The sequence below is a fragment of the Thunnus albacares genome, chromosome 8 (genome assembly GCF_914725855.1).
Source record: "Thunnus albacares chromosome 8, fThuAlb1.1, whole genome shotgun sequence".
NCBI classification, from domain to species: Eukaryota; Metazoa; Chordata; class Actinopteri; order Scombriformes; family Scombridae; genus Thunnus; species Thunnus albacares.
The window spans coordinates 17,003,831-17,027,761 of NC_058113.1; the positions used below are offsets into that span (position 1 = coordinate 17,003,831).

The window sequence follows — 23,931 nt, forward strand, 5'->3', positions numbered from 1 at the left end:
GAATTCAGCTGTTTTATCTACTTGTGCATTACTTCTCTGGTTCATAGGATACTAGAGTTTTTCTACACTCACACATGACCTACTTCTGCCTACCGTGACATTAAATATGTCCAATAGTGATGTAATGTTTCATATAAAATTAATTATATTAATAAAACTTGGTATGCAGATTTGTTATCATCCTTACAGCTTCTTGCTTGGCATCTGCCTTCATCTGCTCTACCAGGCGTTCCAGGCGGACACACTGGGCATGAGCTTCAGTTTTGGCCTGTCGGAGGGCATCGGCCTCCAGCTTCATGTGGTACAGTTCAGACATGGTGCGGTCGCGGGTGCTAGAGGCATCCCTCAACTCAGCAGCCAACAAAGAGGACTGCTGCTGGTTGGCCTGGAGCTGCTCCTCCTTCTGCCGCAGCTGTTCCTTCAGAGCCTTCATATCTCCCTGCATGAAATAAACACGTTTTAGATGAAGTTTCCATTTCCGCCTGGCAAGGATTTTCCCCTATTGTTATAATTTCATATTCTACGGATTAATCACATTCAACACTGTATATGACAAAAGTATCTAGGTGTTGTGACTCTTAAGCTTTAAAACGAAATATTTGTACCAAGGGGGAAACTTTGGCAAGGATCTCTCTGTACTGTTTCTCCTTCTCAGTGAGGCACGCCTGCAAGCGTCCCACCTCCTCTTTAAACTGAGCGATGGTGTTTTCCTTGTTCACATCCACAGACTTAAGCATCTGCAGCTCCGCACTCAACTTAGTGTTCTCCAGCTCCCGGTTTTTCAGGTGAATCTAGCGTACACACACCCACAGATGCAAACACATGGCCACACACACGCAGAAGAAGTTATAAAAATAAATATATTATTTATACAACACCAGTCACGATCATGTACCAAAGGGCATATGACTATTAAAATAAATGTTGCATGACCCCTTTACAAAACAGAGATTGAGATAGGCCCATAAAGTTTTCCTGGCGCAACAGCCCCAGTGTTATGGTGAAAGTTAAATTAGGTATTGGTGTTTGACGCAATTTCCGTGGCGACAGTAAAATATGTGGCACTCCCAGTTCCTGTGCAGTGCCACCACAACAAAGAGACAGAAACACCAGATGGACCAAAGGAAGACAGAAAAAGGCATGCCCTGTTTAGACTACATGTTTGGGCAAAAGTATGCAAAGTAATCACAGGAGTAAAAAGTTAAAAACAAAAAAACAGGAAACATCAAGGAACTGGACATCCAATTTTGGGGAATTTAATATTATAAAAATGCTGTAACTGAACCACTGCTAACCTCATTACCCCCCAAGCTGACAACCAACCCCCTTGAGAAAATGTGAGTCACATGAGAGTTCCTTATTGCTACAAACCTGAACCTAGCCATTCCTACGCTGTTATTAATCTTTGAGTGACGACACAAGACTTTTTAAGATTAAAAGGAGTCACATTATCAGAATGTAACTCTTTTAAGGAAATAAATACAAGAAATGTGTTAATACTACTAGTACATTACCTTGTATAGTTCCTTCTCATCTTTCTCATTCTTGAGATGAGATTCAAGTGCCTCCTTCTCCGCCATAACTTTCTTCACTCTATCCTTCAGACTAAGGAACAGGTCATAAAAATTGTTAGTCATCACTGTATCAGCCTTTACAATATCTACGTTAACATTCAATGTTTGGAATAATTGATTAGTTCACCCTGGTTATAACCCCAAAGTCTCAAGCAACCAGGTTAAAACATAAATCTCTGTGCATGAAAACATGACCAGCGACTCAATGAATCTGCAACCACTCTTCAAATCCTGAACTTACCTGTCCAGCTCAGTTTCCTTTTGTAGACCCTTCTGGGTGACCCCAATCAAGTCTTCTTCCAGCTGTAACACCCTGGCTGTGGCCTCCTCAAGCCTCATCTTAACCTCCTCTTTCTCCTCTTGCAAGGCCTGGGCAGAATTCTGCAACTCCTGGAAGACAATAAAATATACTGTTGGGAACCAGAGGAGTAAAAAAATAGACTTATCAAGATGCTAAAGAGGTGAAAAACTGAAGAGGAATGATTCTGTTTGGTGATGTGCATCAATCTAACTCAAGTATGAATGGTGCACATTAGTATTGCAGGTGCTATTTTATTTTTACTTTTTCAAATCTGATATGCATTATTACATCAGAGTGCACCAAGACCTACAGAGGTCTGGATGAGTTTAATGTCTGAAATGGCAAAAAATACTAGCTTCTTAAATTCTGTCTGTTTTGAAGCTTGCAGAAAATGTGTGCAGAAAAGTTATAGTCTGAATAAAAATTAACATTATGCAAGGTTTTAAAACTTGAACCTTAATCCTACCAGCTGGGGTACCCGCAGACCCCAGAGGTTTACTGTCATGCTTGCTATACTTGTCATATCTCACAGGTGCTTTATTCCATCAATCAATTTGTTCCTGATGGCTCCATATCATTTTCTTTTTCTGTTTTAATTAATGCTTTTTAAAAATACCAATGTATTGTGGTCCTGGGGGACGCCATTCAAAAGCGACCAATTCCCCCTTTGCAGTTTTAATAGACGGAACTATTTATTGAGTTCATGTTTGCCATGGGTCCCCATTTTAGGTATCACACACCATCAGGGCGGGTGGGCGCACTCTGTCAGTCATTTTGAAGACTTTGTGGAGAGATTGTACTCCGGATAGAAGCTGCAATTTGTATTAAAGAAAAGTAAATATTTTCATTTTACACAATGTGGAAATTAACTAACTTTCCTTAAATAAGAAATCTTTTTTTTTCTTTTCAGGTGACAATTACATAACGTAATGTTTTGAGAAGAAATAAGTTAACATTTTGCTATGACTGTTGTTTCTTATAGTAGTTTATTCTTGTTTACTCTGGTCGGTAGTCCTTCTATTTTAAATATGTTGGTAGGGTTTGAGAGTTAAAGATGACATCAAAAAAGCAAAGGGAAATGATTTTTTTACAGTTTGTTTATAGGCAGAATTTTGGAATCTTTATATTCACACCACATAAAAAAAACATATAAAAGTATAACCATAAAATTAACAGCCACAAAATCTGTAATCATGTTTTCATCTGAAAGCTGTTTTAAAACCAGCAGATTTATGGCAAAGGACAGCAAAATGAATTATTACTGACACTGCTTTTAAGACTTAATGTTATGCCATAAAAAACTGAATTACAACTTTGATAATACAGACATTCATATCTGTCAGAGTCTGATTTATTCCCTTAGTGGATCACGAGTTTGGATAGCTTTGCATATTCGCAGTCCTTCGCTAGGGGGTGCTAAGAGACTATTTGGCCAAATGTAAAATTGGCCTTGGAAGAACTACAAGCTGTAGAAAAGAGAAACAATAATATGACTTATTACTAGCCACTGTGTGTTGTTCAATTAAGAACTAAGTACAACTAAACAAAAAGGAACAGGCTCTTTTGTTTCATTCAGTAAAGCAGCAACAAACATGACTTTCCCCTCCTTACTGCTGGCACTACTGTCTTCAAAAGCTGACTCAGTTCATTCACAGCTTACTTGGTTCTCCCTTCTCAGCTGGGCACAAGTCTCCTTTTCCTGCTCACACTCCTTCTGCAGGCTCTCCTTCTCTGTTTCCAGCTGCTCTTTCTCTTGCTGCAGGAGAGCCATGTTTGTGACCAGCTCGTCTTTCTCTCTCTGGGCTTCTTCCATCTTTTGCTGTGCAGAAAAATAGTTCAAGCTGTTTAGGCCAATCACTTAATAATCTACTAACAAAGTACACCATTGAGCTCAAATAATATATATTCTTCACAGCTGTGCATTGTGTACATGTCAAAGTGTATGAGCTTAGAGATTAAATTAGCTGCTGAGGAATGCTGTACCTCAAGAAAGCCAGCTTTGGTGGTGACCACCAGGATGTCAGAGTTGCATTCATCCTCCACTGTCAGCAGCTCGTCCTCTGAAGGGCTGTTGGCACGAAACAGGAATGGAGTGCTGGCTCCCCGGATCTCCCCTTTGTGGGTCACATAACAGAACTGGTAGAACTCACCGTCGTCATTGGGTACATAATATCCTGGGGAAGAATGACAACCAGTGAACTCAGTATAGTAGCACAGAAGAGTGAGGGTAAAGATATTCATCCATGATGATAAACACAGACCTTTGTACTAAGATCGTGAACTAAGTACACAAAAGTTGTGCTGTAGTGTCTAAGTGAGCTAGGTGAACACTAAGAATTTGTGATATTGTGGGTTTTAAATTTAAAAAAAGCAATTAAGACATGTATCTCTCCCCTTTGTGTCACTTTCCATTACTTTATAATAAAGTACTAAAAAAACAATATTAAAAAAAAATACATAAACTGAAATGTCATTAACACCTGAACAGAGATGTGTGCGGAAAGTTTCTCATTTAACTCTATTCATGGATTTTAGCAATCCTCTGAATGGCCCTGTGGCATGCGGTTATTAAAAGGTGTCAAAGTTATATAAAACTATGGTATGATCTTACCCTGAAAGACCACTGTTCTGTTGACTGCGGTGCCTTCCACATAGCTCTCGGGGAGAGGCGACCACAAGAATGTGTAATAGTCCCTCGCTGTGCTCCAACCAACCTATGAGACATTGTGGGGAATCCATTCAACCAGACGCTCTCACCACATCAGTGTAAGATAATAACAATGGAGGATTAACAGGGAGACTTCCTAGAATCCACACAGTGCCACTTCCAAAATATCTCAAACTTGTTTATTACAGTAATCACAGAGTTTTCAATATATGTTGGTATGATAGCGTAAGAACATGCCAAATGTGATTTTCTTTTTTTTCTAAGAGGAGGATTAATTTCTGTGAACAACTCCAACTCCTGGTCACCATCTGCATGTCGCCCGGCCCATGTCATGAACAAGCCTAACCATGGAAATGTAGCTACAACTCACTTCTAACAGGAAGAGGGAAATAGGTGAAAATTTTACACATAGGCGACTTGAAAATGAAAACCAAAATGTAATTATACGTATTTTATGTGTTGTTAACTGATGACTGATGAGGGGGGAGAACAGAAAATACATCCATGACTTCAGCCTGCTGCCATAAAACTGTCAAACAAAATCAGAGTCACATCGAGCTGGCTGGCTTTCGGTGTGCACGCTCAGGCACACGAATGCATCCACAACAAGTCATAACCGACTAAATCAAGAGCAATCTGCCACAAATCATAGTTAAAACTGTGATGCAACTTAGAAAACTTGCAAATTCTCTTTTAAATATTCATGCAGACTGATAATGTTTAAATATACTGTTGCAACACATGTTGCTTTTGATGTAGGCAGGTGTTTTTTCACTATCTGGGCAGTTTACTTTCTCACCCGTGTACAAACAGCCAACAGCTACAATACTGCGAGTGTTCATCAGAGCCAGAGATAGAAGGCCCTGGTGCTCCAAAACCCCCAATTGTTACCAGTGCAGTTCCAGCCTCCAGCAGTAAAGAACAGGAAGCAATTAAAACATGCACCTAGTTAGTGAGTGTCATTACTGAAGGCTAGCCTTCACCAGTCCACTCATTAGAGCTGCAGAGGTGGTGGTGGGTGAAAACTCTGAGGAACTCTTTCACTTACAGCCGACTGGCCTACAATGTGTATAAAAAGGAGGAGAGAGACGTTGTAGAGCCACCATAATAAAAACAGGAGCGGTGACTTAAACCGTAACACAGGCCACACTGCGAGACTAAAATCTCAGAAAGCATACAAGCAGTTACAAGATGATCATAGAGCAACATGTATTTAGTTTAAACATGAAATTTCAACAGCATTCCAACCAAGTCATACTTTACAGAAAGCTGACAGAAGCCGGTGGCAATGTTGCGGCAGGAGGTAATGTATTGTCCATGTGCCAGTCAGACTGAATAAATTCAGGGGCGAGTTGTTCATGAATCACACAGTGAGGCTGTGCTCGGAGACAGGTTAATTATAAAGCTGTGTTTGCTTTCTCCTAGGCCACTCTAACAACCTGTGCCAACAACATTCCTCCTTGAACCCTAGAACAGCTCGCATCACGCAGTATGGTAAATGTTCCAACTTCAAAGGACCAAATGCTGCTTTTGTCCACGTGACAAGAGCAAGAATCTGTCGCCCATCTATTTATCATCAGTGGCATATTTGGTTTAGGTTTGACGTGCCAAGTAAAAGTGTGTAATTTAAACATTTGTAAATTATGTTAGGCTGACATGTTAAAGCATTCATTAAATTTAATTCCTTTTCAATCTAGTAAGGATTCTTCAAACTTATAATTCGTTGAACCAACTTACTGACATTTGCGCTGACAAGTCACATTTCAGCTGACTGAACCGTATGATATTTTATAGTCTGACCTGTGTCATTTAACTAAGCATATCTGAAACATGCACTATATTCAGATCAGAAGTAGCAGTAGAGGAATCCACTCTCTTTGACTGGGAGCCAGTAGCAACTAAATGTGAGTAAAGAAGCTAACACTGATACACAGGGTGTCCAGGTATCACATGCAAACACGAGAACTTGGCACCGATCGTCTCATCTGTCAGCGCTGCCAGGAACATTTACACAATTTATGACCCTGTACTCAGCCTTTTCCATCTCAACTATGTGTTTTAGAGGCTCGAGAAATTAGTCATTTTAAGATCTATACTGCCAGTTGGTGCCTTCCTTAAGGCTAAACACAATGTGGGGTGGTATCCAGCTACAACAAGAGTGCTGAATGCAGTATTTCAACAGCCTCCAGACATTACCTGATCCACCTCCAGTAGCCTAACATGACCTCATTTCTCAGCGAGGCTCAGCCAAAAAACTCTGTGTACATCCATTTTAGAAATAGCACGAACACTGTTTCCTGGATACTAATTTTTCCAGACACTAAATAAATGTAAGGATTTCATTAATGTCACAAGGACATCAGCAGTTTAAATCTTAGGCATTTTAGGCAAAATTGCTACATTTTGTCTGAGCTAACTTAGTGGCATTACATTATGCCTGTAGAAGAAGTGATACAAGTCTATTTCTGACTTCCACTCAATGAAAAAATGTGCAGTCATGAAGTGTGTGCTTGCAATTTATACGTGTCTTACTCTGTCCAATAGTTATAAAATATTATTTGAATATTCGTTTAAAAACAAGAGCAGTTATTAACCCTGCATTAAACGATACCGTAAATTTTGAGACCTTAGTTAGAGGTGGTGATGTACTGGACTGCATTATATCTATCTATATATATAATGTCATATATACTATACATAAAGAAGGGGTCAGAATATTAGAAAAGCCTCTTTCTCAACTGTACAGGTTTAACTGGTAACCTCAGTAATTTCATGTATGCTTTTGCTATAACAAATGTAGAAATACATTGTTGCAACAAAAACAGCCAGCCAATTAATTTCTCTCAAATGTTTAACATATTCTGTAATGACAACAACAAAGAATCACTTAATACTAGAAGCACATTCAAGCAGAACACAACAAATAGAAAACCATTAGTCTGATTTTCGTGATCCGGTCTGATTTAATCCCAGCTCCTGATTCATTCCTGGGAAGTAAAAAGCATGTTGGTCTAGAGAAGCCTGGAGCCATATGCCTCTGCCTACATCTATCTTTCACTACAGATGAAGCTAAAATAAATTACTGCCACTGTATTGGATTTAATGTCCTCCTATAACCAGATCCATGTGGGACACTCAAGTGTGTGGTGTGGTGGGGTCAAAAAGCAGCTCCATTCCCCTCTGCCAAGAGCTTGGCAGAGGGGAGGTTGGGGGAGGGGCTGCAGCTATCATATATTATGTTAGAGATTTATTTTGTAATACATCATACACAATATTCTCTAGTCATTAGATAATACAGACTTACTACTACTTATACTACGACTACCGACATTAATTTATACCTAGCTCAAAGGATTTTATAATACATTGAATAGGGTTATTTACCTTGAATATGCCAACCCAGTCCTTTGGATGTGGTTTAATGAACTGCGTCAGGGTATAATGACACTCCAGTGCAGCATGGGGCAGGTAACTCTTCCCTACATTCTGGAAGATGACGTGGGCAAAGTTTGATGTGTCCATGTTGTTGCCTAATAAAGTCCCGTCCAGGAACAGTGCCATAAATCACTCAGCACTGGCTATACAGGAAAAGAAAAGCAACAGGATATACTATTAGAGACAACTTTAACCACAGAAAAATCTAAAATACCACTCTTTACAATAAATTAGAGTGACTGAAGCAGCAACCCAATGTTTAATGCTTCAGCAAAACTTGCTATTTCAATAGACAAGTGAGACTTCAATTACATAGTTATTAGTTATCCTATTAATTAACTGTATATTTAAACCATACTTCTATACTTTGCTGATAAAATACATTTTAATATGAAAAGTGTGTCCTCAGTTTTAGGCTAACAATATTTGATATTCAAATATATATCCAAGTTTAGATTTTCAGATGGCACATATGGTTGTTATTAAAGGACAAAGGTTGACTAATGTTCAATTCACACCCATATTACGAAGTCCGTTCCTTTACCATCTGTCATGGTTTCTCACTAAATCGAAACTCAGGCCTATGAGTCAATCATTTCAGCCTGAACCAGTGAATGGATATTTCTATGTTAAATTGAAAGAAAACATCAACAGTGCCATATGGTGTTTGCATATGAGATATGTTTCCCTATGTTTAAACTTGCATAACTTGCAATGACAGGACAACTTCATTGACAAAATGCTGTAACACCACCGTTAATTTGATTAGTGTAGATAAATTTGTTCAGGAAATGAGTAGCAATTTTATATTTAACGGGCAGTTTTTTTGTGGTCCAAGGTTCTTTGATCAATCAACAAGAGCAGATGACATATCTAAAATACAGGCAATCTGCGTCCGAACCCATGGAACGCCTGCTTTGAAAGAACTTGTCTACAAAGGGAAAACTGACTCATGGTGTCTGTCAGTCCTTGTCATGACGTACAGTCAAAAAATGTCCAAGTTTGCAACCAGGAAGCTGCTTTCAGATGATGAACAAAATGGTTCTTTGTCAGTGATAAACCTAGGCAAGGTACTATAATACCCAAGTTTACAGTATAAGTCAGAGTTTGTCACTGCAAACACAAGACAAACTACGCAACAAATTGAAGGTAATTACATCCAATTATCTGTAACACCCCATATCATTTTTCTTCACATTGCAGTGGCATTTTCAATGTTCCAGGTGAATTAACAAAGAAGTAATGACCACCTGATGAGTTTGCAGAAGTCATACATGGTTATGCAATATTTTCCTAGTTTACAGGTTGACGGGGACCCCTGAAAACCGAGTTAAACACTGATACATATGCATTGCATGAACTGGATAGTGTGCTACTGGGGGCTACTGGATGGATCCTTCAAATTTGGGTGAAAGTAGGAATCTTTTCTGACTCATTAAATTTCCCCAAACATGGACAATTTGTTTTTCTCTATGAAAAGGCAAATACGTGGTTTAATTTCAACAATAACTGTTAATTTTGGTTTGGTGTTCCCATGCCAATTTTTTATTTGTATTTATTTTTATCTCTGATGCTGGCTTCTTCCAGTTTTACCATATAGGCTACCTTTAAGGAAATAAGAAAACACATTTGTGAACAAAGATAAAACTTTTTCCATTACTTACACACCTTATTACCTTTCAAGGTAATAAAAAATGAATTTGTAAACAAGGATGAAGCTAACATCATCAGTGAGCACACTTTACACCTGATACTTTAGGAATTTAACTTGTAATGAATGAAAATCACTATTATTTTAAACATCGTTCCGCATGATATCTTTGCTTTAACTTAAATAGCATTAGAATACATCTGAATTTATTTTTAGACCACTTTATATCCCTGTCTATTAATGCTGAATACTGTCACAGCTCCACCTTATTCACAAATTTATTTGACATCAGAGACAGACTCGTTTCGACATGACAGACTTTTGCTTAAAAAGAGGACCACATGATTGATATGAGCTCTGCTTCAGGTTGGACTTTCCTTTTCCATTAGGGACTGAGCTGATAAAAAAAATTCCCCGACATCACTGGGCCTGTGACAGTCAAAATATTTCCTTCGGTGATGATCCGTAACTCACTGAATATGGTTGCCATTCTGAGCAATATCAAAAGTCGTCAAACTGATATTTAACGCTGCATATACATTAGGCTAAACTTAACGCTAGTGGCTGAAATTGTCAGCAGGCAAGTACAAACTACGAGGCGAGGCCTTGTGTGATAACAGAGATCATATCTAGCTATGCAGCTAGCCGGCTAACGTTAGCTACATACTTTAAAATATACAATTACACTTTAACCATAACATTAAGAGATGTTAGTTTCTAAGAAATGTATAAAACTACTGAACAAAACATATTTAGGTGTAAATACTTGAATATAGAACGCTATATTAGTACTGATACAACGTCCTCGACGAAAAACAGAGCAGGACAAGGTTAGCTAACGTAAACAGTTAGCAACGCTGTCTCTCGAGATACCCTTTAAAACACACGTCAAACATAGAAATTTCATCAACAGTTGTTTTATTCGCCATAGTTGTATAATAAGCTTTAAACATACCCGATTGCCATGTTCAACAGCGGCTGGAATCCAAATGTGTCATGAAAACAATTGTTGACGCAGTTCAGTGCTTTCCCGTCTTCCTGGAATAATCACAACATTGCGTCATTTCCGGAAAGGGGACTTGCTGCCTGGGAATCCCACCAGTCCGAAAAACGCAACAATGTAACAATCTGAAGTCTGACGGCGAGACAATTTAACAAAGAATAAAACAATTATACATATAAAACAAATACAGACTCGACGATGAAACGTGTTAGAATAGAACTACAATTAGAATTTCAATGCAACTTACATTAAAAAGATCTTATTATTAACTTCTATTGGAAAACTAATGGTGTAATTTATTAAAAACTGTAATTTTTAGGTAATTATCCTTTATTTGAGTATATACTTTAGAGAGAAATATTTTACTTTTACTCTTTTATTATATAATTGACTCTATTTTATATATATTTTTTATCACAGCTTCAGTTAGTTACTTTATATACAAAGCTTAACTTAATTTCAATTTATACTGTAGATTCAGCTACATAAATTAGTTCAAATCGGCTCAATCACGACAAACTACAACAGTAAAATGTCATTTAAACATAAACGTCAGTACTTAATGATAAAACTGGCTATATAATAATATGACACCGATGCATAACGAGTACTTTTGCTTTCTATTCTTAAAGTAGGCTACATTTTGGTGATCATACTTATGTTCTTTTACATTTTGAATTCAGGACTTTGCAACGAAATATTTTTACACCGTAGTATTGCTTCTTATGCTTTGGTAAGTAATCTGAATAGTTCTTCCACCACTGTTAATAAGACAGATAAGATAAGATAAGCTTTTAGAAAACCTGCTAGAAACAAAGAAATCATTGTTCAGTAAGCTTTAGACATTCATATCACTGTTAAGAAAGTAAAGTCCTGAATATCCACACTGGAAATTTCACAAATTTTCTGATACGAAATATGTTAGGCCCTCCCCCATAGCTCATTGGCTGAATTTGGGAGGCCGTACTGCGCAGGAATATTATTTGATTGGAGGAAAGGGCTGTCATTAATTTACGTACTCCTACGTCATACGTAAGGTCAAGAGGAAAGAAGCATGGCCGCTGTGTTAAGAGGGTCTCGGTACCTAGTTGGAAGCTTTTACAAGAATGTTGACTTTGCATTTGGTAAGGAGAACAAACTGAGACCGTGTACGCATTGTGCACTCCGCTGCACTTTACTTCAAAAATTCAACTTGTTGCTGGAAGGCTCTTTATTACACGAACATCAAGTTTTGCTGGAAATGTTGGAAGAGAAGTTTGAGTTAATTTTTCGCCAGACTGGGTTTAGCCGCTACAGCAGGGGCTTCTGTTCGGTTAACAAATAGTTAAATAGTTTTTTCTTTTAAAAGTCTGTCTTGTATGCGTGCCGGGGGTCTTTCGTCAGAGCTTCGTACTACACGCTGAAGGGTGAAAACTGATAGCATATACTCTTGTGTGCCACTCTATCAAGGCACATTATGTAATAGTCACCATGCACTTTGTAGAAAGATGGGAGGTGGCTCTTTGTAGCCACTTAAACAGAAGTTGGAGGAGCTTCTGACAGGAATGAAATATATTATCTTGTCTTTTTATTATTACTTTGAAGATAAACTCCAGGAATGAAAGTATTTCTATGACTTATTTATTTGAATCTATATTAAAATAAGGTTGCTTGTGTTATGAAAGAATGGTCTGTTATCAAGGCATACTTAAGTAAACATAGAAAAGACTTGGTACCATAACCTCAGGTGACTTTGTCACTGAAGGGCGATCACACTTAATTTACGTGAAATTTGAACAGCACTCTTCGCCATGATAAGATATTACATCTTAACAAGGCTTTTCATTAATAGGACTAGATGATAATGTTTGATTTTGCTTATATACTAAATTAAAAAACTGTGTATGAATGTCCATTTGGCCATTATGTTGTAGTCTCCACAAGGTCCATGGCCTCGAAGACCCAGGTGGGGTTTATTGGTCTGGGCAATATGGGAAACCCAATGGCAAAGAACTTGTTGAAGCATGGATACCCAGTCATTGCTACTGATGTATTCCCGGAGTCCTGCAAGGAAGTGCAAGAGCTGGGTGCCCAGGTGGGACAGTAAAATGTACACAAACTTTTTAAAAATTTTAAACAGTTTCTACCTGTTTGTTCTCCTCTAACCCTGTGATTTTGTGTGTTTTCTCAGATCGTGGATAATCCTGCTGAGGTAGCAGACAAGGCAGACCGCATTATCACCATGCTTCCCTCTAGTCCCAATGTCATAGAAGCATACACTGGATCCAATGGCATTCTCAAGTATACTTTGGTTTCTCTCAATATATGCACAATAAACTCACATGGTTATCACAGAATCTACTAACCATTAAATATGTTTCCTAACAGAAAAGTGAAGAAAGGCTCCCTACTTATTGACTCCAGCACAATTGACCCTGCTGTTTCAAAAGAGATGGCTGCGGCTGCTGAGAAGATGGGAGCAGTTTTTATGGATGCACCTGTGTCAGGAGGTGAATTTTATATTTTTGATTATAATATAGTTTATATATACAATTTACTGTCTAATGCAGAGGTACATACTCTCAGTTACCTTTTTCAGGTATGCCTAGCTAAAACTAATGCAGTCTAATGCAACACCCGTGCAATAAATCCCCCTTAATGAAGTATATAATGTTCAATTTTTGTTTAAACTGTGTAGAAGGGTGTTGATTCAACTTTATGGACATTGATATAAATTGGGTGACCAGAACTGAGATTCAATTAAATAGCAACTGTATTTATACTTTGAACCTTCCTGAAAAGTATATATCTATTAAAACATTAATTTACTGGTCAGCAAATTGTTGTTCTAGCAAATCTAGCATCCCTCCAATTTTACAGTATTGAGACGCTGGATTGAACAATTAACCTTGTGTCACCTAAAGTACTGATGTGTATTTTATGTATACAATGCAGGGAATGAACTCTTATGACATATTCACTGTACTCACCAGCTACTTTAAAGCTAAGAAATTGCAGTTAGCTAGTTAGCACTAGCATGAGACTCTAGAGCCACTCCTCCCTCTCCCTGCTCTTTGCACTCCATCTAACACTTGCATCCTTGTGATCATATGCACCTGATGTATTGATTTTCTTCTGGAAATAATGGAGCTCTTTGATTCAACTAATGCAGGTATTGGGAACTAGCTAGCCTGTGAATAAGCTGTAGCGAAATCTACTAGCAGCTGCTATTGCTAGCTTGGAGCGTCAGAATGAGAGTAGTAGTAGACAGTTGTGAGCTCCCTCCCCCGGCTTTGGCCTTCTCTGGTTAGAAGGTCGAGGCTGGCTTAAAACTTGAGAAGGGAATTCTCTGTACTGCTGCCAGGCTGTTCAATGGGTCTGAGTTATAGAAGCCCAGATATGCTTTGAAGCATATTCCAACAAAAAAATATATAAGAAAAACTTATAAGAAATACTGTTGTTATTATTAAGTTGAACTTTACATAGAATTCAGCACTTTTTCTTATGTTGGCAAATCCAGTGTTGCCAGTTATGCCGCTTAGAGCACCAACAGCAACCAGGAAGCAGCTTCTGACTGCATAAATGTTGGTCGCTGTAAAGTGTGTCCTCTCTGACTTTCTTGGGGGTCCACACAGAAACGCAGTTTGTTTGAACTTGGCCTCGTCAACGTCAAGACAGCCACTTTCTTTGAATTGAAGTTGGTCCATTTTACGGCCAGATTAGTAATGATTTATATGCTTCCGTCCTGTGGTAGTGCACATGGATTAAAGTCGTTCAGCTTTCCGCCTTGAATCTGGGTGTGTGTGTGTGGTGGCAGCAGTTTAACTAGTGCAAACTTAAGTGTATGTCATACTTTAATACGTGATGTCAATCACCAGGCTGTAGCCCCTAAATGAAACTTTTCTTTTTTTCAGACAGAAATCAAATGAAGTGGAGTGGCATGGCAGTGACTGTTTAATCCAGTGTGGTTAAAGCTTAAACATTAAAGCACACATGGTGGTGGGGATAATTGAGTCAGCATGTGTCCTTCATGTGAAAAAATGTAAGGACCAGATGAGATAACTGCCATCTTTCATTTTTCCCCAGACAGGAAGACTTACCTTACTAAAGGCTTGAGTAATGCTCTGAAATAACAGAAATAACACTCTTATTGTAGAGAAGAAAAATATGTGTTAAGAAAAGTCGTTTTGTGTGTGTAGTAATTCTCTGGGTGAGGGTTGTATTTGGGACATCTCTGACAGAAAAGGATTGCATATTTTTTTCTAGAAGACATTCCTGAACAACAAATGGCTAACTTTTCACACAAATTATTAATTTTTCTTCTCCAGGTAGTTGTCTGTGCTTCCTTAGATTGCAAACAAAAGTACTATCAGTTGCGTGTTTGAAATGCTTTCACTGGAGAAAATCCACAAACCTGCTTTCCAACAGCTTCAGTATTTTAAAAAAAAAGGGCAGGTTTCAGACCTCAGCAGACTCAGCACAATTGTACCACTCAAGAAAGAAATACTCATTTTGGCTTTTGGAATTATGGACTGGATATTTGTTACAGCTCCTGTTTTTGCTGTGAGGGTATGCTGTATCTTGCTTTTCACTGGCTTTAAAAATGGATGAGATTGAGACTCAATTCTTAGTCCATATTTAAGTAAATTAAATAATCAAATAATATTTTTTCCAATACTATGACAATGAGTTGTTAAAATGTATTTAGTAAAGACTGAACCACATGTGCAATTAACCACTCACAATGAACGTAATCTTAACTTCTTTAATTTCCATCTATGATATATGTGAACTCTTAGACACATCATCCACAAACACAGAGTTTTCAGTGTTATTTGGATGACTAGAAGTTATATTTCTCAGACTGGATGTCTGTGAACCTTCTACAATGTAATCAAATCAGAAGTTAACAGTTCATCCATCCTGATACAGCTACTGATCATATTGTGAAACATCTTGCGTCTCTGACTCTCTTGTAATTGTTAATGGCTCAAGATCTCAGTGTCAACTTTAATATGTTATAGGACCGGTGTGTAAGATTTAGTGGCATCTAGCAGTCAGGTTGCAGATTGCAACCAACTGAATACCCCTCCCCTCCCCCACCCCTTCAAAGCGGGTAGGAGATCCTACGCCTGGCCGCAAAACTTGTGAAAAATGTGGAAGGCCCTCTAGAGCCAGTGTTTGGTTTGTCCATTCTGGGCTACTTTAGAAACATGGTGGTGCAACATGGTGGGCTCCATGGAAGGGGACTCGCTCCCTATGTGTATATACAAAGGGCTCATTCTAAGGTAACAAAAAGACAACGATTTTTATTTTCATGGAATTATGCACCAATTAAAACATACTTATGAATATTATATTCCATTCCTGCCAAGTCCCTTCCACTAGATGCCACTAAATTCTGCACACTGGACCTTTTAAAGGTCTATCTTAATACCGAAGGTGTGTCTAAACCTTTGACTGGTACTGTACATTGAAAGAGTTTTAGGTTACTGTAATCATTCCTCATCTCTATATTGATTGTCAAGAGATCCCTTAATCATGCAATGACAATGTAATTGATGGGTGACCACATCCACGGTCCTTGTCTAGAAATGCATTCTGAGATTCAGCTGAAGCTAATATGGAGTTTCATCATTTTGAGTTAGACATATCAGTTGGATATCATCCAAAGTTAATCTTTTTAGGACAAAATTCCCTTTGTGTCATCCCTTTTGTTTCCTTGTTGAACTACAGTGCAGGGACAAGAATAAAAAGGGGGATATTGGAACTAAAAGCCTACCTTTGGATGATTATCCACTTGAAGCCTTATATTAGAATAAATTAGAAAAACTTAAGAATGTAGTTTTACACAGAACGGAGACTATCAATTTTGTCTCCCAACTCTTCCATTGGAATCATCTTTAATCATCCTTCTTTCAAGTCAAGTCAACTTTATTTATATAGTGCCAAATCACAGCAGAGGTTATCTCAGGGCACTTTTCACATAGAGCACGTCTAGACCGCACTCTTTAATTTACAGAGACCCAACATTCCCCCATGAGCAAGCACTTGGCGACAGCAGCAAGGAAAAACTCCCCTTTTAACAGGAAGAAACCTCGAGCAGAACCAGGCTCCAGGTGGGCGGCCATCTGCCTTGACCGGGTGGGTTGAGAGAGAAACAGGAAGGGGGAAAGGGGAGAGAGACACAGAGAAGCACAGCAACGACAATAACAATAATAATAAAAATGTGACTAATAATAATAGTAGTACAATGGGGGTCAAGCTAGACCAAGGGGACAGCAAGCGGTCCGCAACTGAAGGTCACCTGTGAGATGAGAAAGCACAACACTCTGGGGAAGATGCCAAGTTAGTAACAGGCATTAATGGTACATGAATGCATACAGATGGAGAGGGAAAGGAGGAGAGAGGAGCTCAGTGCATCATGGGAAGTCCCCCGGCAGTCTAGGTCTACAGCAGCATAACTAGGGGCTGGTTCAAGGCAAGCCTGGGCCGGCCCTAATTATAAGCTTTATCAAAAAGGAAAGTTTTAACCTACCCTTAAATGTAGAGAGGATGTCTGCCTCCCAGACCCTTGCAGTCAAAAATAATGTCAACATGTTTTTTTAAATATATTTCTAATAGTTTTGTTTTATTAAATTGAAGGAAAATGGTCTTTGTGGAAATATCAGAATTTTTTGTCTCAGCCAGCTGGAGGGGTGTGTGGATGTGTTGTTTGATTGACAGTAGCTGGCAGGCTGCCGGAAAGGAGACAAAGTGAACAAACTGTTGTAGCTACAAGTCATGGGCAGACAGTGTGTTCAGAGTCTGTGTCTCTTTTGTTTTGTAGCCAGATGCTATCAGGCTCAGTGCGACCATCCACGAGTGCCACGTTACTGCTTTACGCAAGATTTGATTTCTGTATGGGTATTAGGTCTTCATGGTCTTCGTGGTGCACGGTCTTAGACACATAACGGAACAGTATTTCATTGAATTAATGCAAAACAAGGGACCATCATGGAACCAAAGAACTTTTGGTTCCATGATTTTATTTCTATTTTTTCTTTCTCAAAGGAGGACACAGGACAAGTTATTCACAAAGCAGATGTATATGCTGTAGTAGACAAAAAAAATGCAATTTAATTTCAGTTAGACTTTATAAAGGGGTTTCTTCATAGCTAGTATGTTGAGGAGGAACTATTTCAGCGACTAAAAACTATTTTAATGTTTATATGGGCATATGAGTATTGTTTTAAGACAGACTTGAAAAAATGTAAACCTATCCCTTAACTCAGTTCTTAAATTTTGCTTTTTTACATCTCAATTGATTTTTTTTTTTTTTTTTTTTTTTTAATTACGGCTATTCTGTATGAATTTTGAAGCCCTTAGTCAGGCTGTTATTTCTCAGCTTGACAATTGCTACTCCCACCTGTCTCCACCAGCACAGTCTTTCTACATTTCAGTTAGTACTAAACGCTGGCTCACAAGAACAGGCGATTTAGCTCATTGTGCTGATTCAAATGCGTTTTTAAAGACATACTCTTAAAGACCTGCTTTTAATACATTTGATCATTTATCATATATTACCTTAGTTTTTCTGGAGGGTTTTATTACAGCTTTTAGAATCATTTGTTTTAAAGCTTTTATTTATTTTTGACCTTGTGTGCATTTCCATTTTCTAACTTGTATTACTTTTTATGTGAAGCACATTGTAAAAGTGCTTAGTAACGATAATAGCTTCAAAGGTCCCTTAAATTCACTGAGTTGGTCCCAGACCCATTTTTCAATTTCTGAAGTATTAAACATCCATTAGACTTGTCCGAAAATAATTCAAAATAAATTTGTTGGATTTTGCTTGGGCAGTATTAACTAACAGATGTTTCATAGCCAACTGACTACTCTTTGACATAAAACTGATATTTATTTCATTATCTCCGGCATTGTATTTCACTGACAGTATTCTGGTTGTAATGCACTTCAGTGTCCCAAAGAAAGCTTTGTCTCTGTGGACAATGAGAGAGACAATATGGACACACTCGGCAGTTGTCTGGGTACAAAACACTAATTCATCTGATTGCCCTCAATTTGCCTTTTGTTCACTTAATTTCATTTGATTAAACTTTGAGACATTCTTTCACTGTTTACCCACCATAAGTGTCTGCGTACATATGGATACATTGTATGTAACCATGATTTTCCCGTTCCCAGGTGTGGGTGCTGCCAGTTCGGGTAAGCTAACTTTTATGGTAGGAGGAGCAGAGGAAGAATTTACTGCAGCCAAAGAACTTCTCAGCTGCATGGGAGCTAATGTGGTGTACTGTGGTCAAGTTGGAACTGGACAGGTATGAGCAGATATTTCATATTGGCCATGAAATGTGAAGATTCAGATAAAAATATTTCTTTTTGTTTTGTTTTTTTCACTCATAAGTTACATGTATAAAGGTAGTTGTTGTGTGAGTGTGTGTTCTTGTTAGTTAACTGTATGCTAAGTGAAGATTTTAATATTTCTAAAATATGCATACTTCATCTGATGCTCAGGCCATTGAATGTTATTTTTCTCTTAACTTGGTACAGGCTGCTAAAATCTGTAACAACATGCTCCTAGCCATCGGAATGATTGGAACATCAGAGACAATGAACTTGGGAATTAGGTAAACTTTCTATTGCAGTAGTTAGAAATAACAAGAAACTGATTATAAATCATGTCAGTAGATACAGCAGCAGTACACTTTCTGTAAGTAATACAAACTTTGTCTTCACTCCCAGACTCGGTCTTGATCCAAAACTGTTGGCTCAGATCCTGAACATGAGTTCAGGCCGTTGCTGGTCTAGTGACACCTACAACCCCGTGCCTGGAGTCATGGAGGGAGTCCCCTCTGGAAATAACTACCAGGGAGGCTTTGGCACTCAGCTGATGGCAAAGGTCAGTTTAATGTCCCGTTACACTTTAAAGGACTTAATTTCCTGGGCCTACATTTCAGTTTGAGCATTAGTGTTTCCACAATAATGGGACATTTAGGCTTGTACTTGTGATCCATGTCGTCATGGATAGGAACAAAAAAAAAAAAAAAAAAAGACATTTCACTCCCAGAATAGTTAATTTTAATTTTATTGATGTAGAGAAATAAAATGTTGGTATTAGACCCAAATTTTCTAGACCAAAAATATATCTTTTAAATGCAGTCATGTTTTGCTTAAAGCGAGTAGTCGTTCATATGCTATATGTACGAGGGACGAATTTGTGTCTCATATATGCATCACTAACAGAGACTTCAGTTATGTTGTTGGGGGGAGAAAAAAAATGAATTTCTCTGTTAGGTCACACCTCTTTGGTGACACGCCAGAAGTAGTTTACATCCCTCTTAAAAGGAAATAAAGCTGATGTTCTTACAACATAAAGAAAAATTCTCTGCGGTGTGTGTGGACTTGTGGTTTTGGTTTTACAGTAAAATTTTCAGTTTTGTTGGTTTCTCTAATGTATGTTTGCTTTTCTTTTTCAGGATCTAGGCCTCGCACAGAACACAGCCACCAACACAAAGACTCCTGTCCCTCTCGGCTCCTTGGCCCATCAGATCTACCGTATGATGTGTGCACGCGGTTATGCCAATAAAGATTTCTCCTCTGTATTCCAGTTCTTGCGTGAGGAGGAGGGCCAGTAATATCAGCCTCCACCCCGTCCAAAGCCTTGCCAGGCCTGGCCCTGCACAGGACTAACATAGTGTAGTTAGGGTGCATTTTCGCCCCAAGGACAGTCTTTTTTTTCAAGGTTGTGAAAGACATGAAGCCACAAGAGCTCCAACACAGCGTGACAGATCATGTGAGCACTTCTCTCCTGTTTGAAAATCATGTTTCCTGTGTGACGTAGCCTTTTAAAAATACAACACTCCGGTCAGTTTTAGAAGCAAAATGATTTGTCAGTTACGAAGAGGGTTCAACAGATCAGCAGGCTGTCGAGAAATGACAGCTCTGCAGATCTTACTACATAAAATGCAAAGAATGTGGTGGGAATTGTTGGTTTTAAGCAGACAACTCATTAGCTCTGTTTGTCAAAGCTAAACAGCTGCAAATAACAGTTTAGTCTCCACATATTTATCTATTGTTTGTGATCATTTTTTGTATGTTTCTGTTTTTTTTTTCTGTTCATTGGGGTTTTTTCTCTTGACATCAGAAATGTTACTTTGGGATAAGAGTGTCATATCATATCCTGTTAGGAAATAAAGACAAATTGTGATGTCTTAAACTTGGTTAACAATGAATGTACCATCTATTCACACCCTGGATTTGGCTCGGCTGAAATATTAACAGAAATTTAAAAGAAAACAATAGCAGCATATTTATTCAATGATTACAGCTCATTCGTAGCAGAACATTCTGCATTTGTTATTAGTTTTGTGTGGATTCAAATCAATTTATGCAGTCCACAAATTTGCATTAAATTGTAGTCAAACCTCAGACACAGAGGCAGAAAGATGCAGACTTTCATGATGAAAATGGCAATTTAAATTCTAAACGCCTTGTGCCTGGACGCACACTGCACAAGTTTTCTTCCACGACTCTGAGCACTAATACTGTTAGTTAAATAGCTCCCAAATGTTCTAGTTTGCACGGTGTGCCCCACTGATGCAGTAGTCTCGGTAAAACGTTGAAAAAAACATCTGCCCTGAGGAGCTTGACTGTAGAGCAGATGCAGTGGCGGGATGCGAAGCGCCGGGGCAGAAAAATGAGGGCCAAAAACTGCACACGTTGTTCTAAATGAGTCGCTAATCTTAAAACTGCATCAGCTTTTTCTCCTCTTGACGGGAACGGATGCTTGAAATTTCTCCACAAAGTTTTCAATTTATGCCTATTTCACAACTATGAAACGAAGTCGCATTTTTCTGCCCCCGCCCTATTTAGTAACTTTTGGGATCTGGACTTATTTTCTATCCCCACTTAGGCTAGACCAAGAGGGCGGCATGTTTCTGATCTGGTTTACCAAGAGCCACTGAGGGGCCAAGGTGCCATAGGTCATGCGATCACAAGACAAACACATAAAAAGTCCATTAAGCACTATAGGCTAAGAGCTGTGTTGTCATCTAGTTGATAGGTACTGCAAACAGAGCAGCACTTTGGTCTCAGGCCTCCAGCAGACTATGACACACACACACACACACATACACACATCCTGACATCATCTGCTGCAGCGCGCACGTCACTCTTCAACACTTCAGATAAAACTGCATTCAACGACATTCATCGTTAATGGTAATGAAATCTATTTCATGTTTTATGTGCACTTTTATGTAACGTATTGGGTCACATCAACTTTTTGTTGGCTGCTGATGCTCTGTCGTAATTTATCCTGTGCTTGTGGTTTTGATGGTGCTTCGATATTCACCGTTTTAAAGCCAAGTTTGTGTGTGGAAATCCAGTTTTCCCAACAAAACAAAAAAACTGTGAAATAGTTGCAATTTTACTCATAGCAGACACTCTTGTAATCTGTAAGTCTCGCAGTATATAATAATCAATACATCGTCAAAATACAATAATGAAAACTGACTCAGTAATTGTGTTTATTTATATTTATTTCACCCTGGTCTGTTTAGCGCTTTAACTTCAAAGGATGAAGTTAATTACAACAACAATACAGTTTTATTTATATGGTAATGTGGGATATTTTTACGCACAAGTAATCGTGTTTTTGGTTGTATTTCACGTCAGGTGCGTTTCGTCTGTCTTGAAAATCAGGCAACTTGAGTATCATAATTAATTGAATCACAATTGTTAAATGCACCACATTGTTGTTATTCACCGTAACTGCACACAACAAAATCTCTGTAACTCTTAAACAAATCGACACGAAGTTAACAAGGACATAAAGTTTAATATTGTCATTTGTGTGTATGCAGATAAGAGCCTGACAACTGCGTGTGTGTGTGTGTGTGTGTTTTGACTAGATATTCTACAGCCCTAATTGAAATTCTTCTTTATCAGCACCTCATTACTTTCTCTATTTGCATTTTCTTTTAAACTTGCTTATAAGACTTTTCAGCTGCTAATGTAGAGTTTAGAAAGGCAGTCGCCTTCTAATGTGGCAACAAGGTGGCTCCTGTTCATGCAACATTTAAGAAAGTATAGACTTTTATTTAATCGAAAATGCACTTTAGTATATTCTGGATAAAATAAATGTGTCTATCTAAAAGGCAGTTATTCTGACAATGCATTAAAAACAAAAATCCGACACTAAACCTCCTCAGTAACATAAAACATTATTTTCCTGAAATGTAGACAACTACTCACTCTTGCCTACGAGCTATGAACTAAGGCCATAAAGATTTACAGCCTCAAAAGGTGGGAAAACTCTATTAAAAATAAAAAGGTGCTCAGATTTTGGTGGGTATGCATTCCTCTGCGTCTGTGGTCTCATCTTAAAATATAAAACAAAAATAAATCCTGAAAGTTAAAACTCTATTTTGTCTGATACAAAATTGGACCCTCATTCCACCAAGTCTATCGCAACACAGCCAACAGAGAGTTTTTAGGCTAAACCGTAAACAGTTTGTATTTCCATTCTTGCACCGCAGACTCACGCACATAAATGATTATTTTTATACATTTAATGTGTCCCAGTTTTGGACTGTGTTTAATCTGCGCTCTTGCAAAGAGCCCACCTATGGAGATATTTTACGCAGAATGAAGAAACATAAAAGGATGTGTAATGATTTATTTTCCTATAATTAACTTTTTAAGTCGATTAGCAAGATACAATAATTCATCTTCGTCTTTGATTTTGTCCATTGAATGTCGATTGAACATGTTTTATTCTCAGAAGTCTGAGAGGAAGAATTAAAGAAATGTAGAAAACAAATTGAGGGTTAGTTTGTCTTGAAAAAACAACCAGTCTGGCGATGAAATTTCCTCCTTGCCATTTAGCGGTGTTTTCTCTTCGGGCTTCCTGGCGTGAAGTGCCTATTTGGCCAGACTGCAACTTTCAACTTGACCTTGGCCTCCAGCCGCGTCTAACCAGTATGTTGAAGAGTGCAGCCAAATATGTCATGTTTTTTGGTATTTTGCGGACAGTGAACCTGTATTTACATTGACACGTTGCAGTGCCAAATTAAGATGATGTAATTTATTAATGTTGTTCTAATATCTGTTTTTAAAACATCCATTATAGATGTATCTGTATTTATTTTTTCTGTTAAACCTGCCCGCATAACCACAATGCTTAAACCCTCATTCTAAAACCAATCAATAAGTCCAGATCATTTAAGCACACGATAATTCATTTAGTTAAAGTCTGCACCTTTGACTGAAAGCGCGTAAAGAAGTCCATTCTTAAAATATATAACCCAAATTATT

General features: G+C 38.2%; 2 protein-coding genes across 4 annotated transcripts in view; one reads left to right on the forward strand and one right to left on the reverse strand.

The window, feature by feature from the left end:
• tax1bp1b (Tax1 (human T-cell leukemia virus type I) binding protein 1b) overlaps nucleotides 1-10,709 on the reverse strand; it is a 15,623-nt gene extending 4,914 nt beyond the window's left edge. For 2 of the 3 annotated variants that reach the window (XM_044359985.1, XM_044359984.1), the window contains exons 1-9: nucleotides 10,585-10,709; nucleotides 7,928-8,121; nucleotides 4,487-4,589; nucleotides 3,859-4,049; nucleotides 3,536-3,694; nucleotides 1,816-1,964; nucleotides 1,515-1,605; nucleotides 606-791; nucleotides 188-439 (exon numbers count right to left, since the gene is read on the reverse strand). In XM_044359985.1, the coding sequence (XP_044215920.1) occupies nucleotides 188-439; nucleotides 606-791; nucleotides 1,515-1,605; nucleotides 1,816-1,964; nucleotides 3,536-3,694; nucleotides 3,859-4,049; nucleotides 4,487-4,589; nucleotides 7,928-8,104 (1,308 nt within the window). In that variant the 5' untranslated portion in view covers nucleotides 8,105-8,121; nucleotides 10,585-10,709. The remainder of the gene's footprint in view (nucleotides 1-187; nucleotides 440-605; nucleotides 792-1,514; nucleotides 1,606-1,815; nucleotides 1,965-3,535; nucleotides 3,695-3,858; nucleotides 4,050-4,486; nucleotides 4,590-7,927; nucleotides 8,122-10,584) is intronic. The other variant, XM_044359986.1, reaches the window with a different exon arrangement.
• Nucleotides 10,710-11,648: 939 nt separating this feature from the next.
• Nucleotides 11,649-22,128, forward strand: hibadhb (3-hydroxyisobutyrate dehydrogenase b). Its single transcript, XM_044359347.1, has 8 exons — nucleotides 11,649-11,756; nucleotides 12,546-12,706; nucleotides 12,803-12,912; nucleotides 13,000-13,121; nucleotides 18,799-18,932; nucleotides 19,165-19,241; nucleotides 19,357-19,513; nucleotides 20,091-22,128. The coding sequence occupies exons 1-8, from the start codon at nucleotides 11,687-11,689 to the stop codon at nucleotides 20,247-20,249; spliced, it is 990 nt and encodes a 329-aa protein (XP_044215282.1). The 5' UTR covers nucleotides 11,649-11,686; the 3' UTR covers nucleotides 20,250-22,128.
• Nucleotides 22,129-23,931: the final 1,803 nt, after the last annotated feature.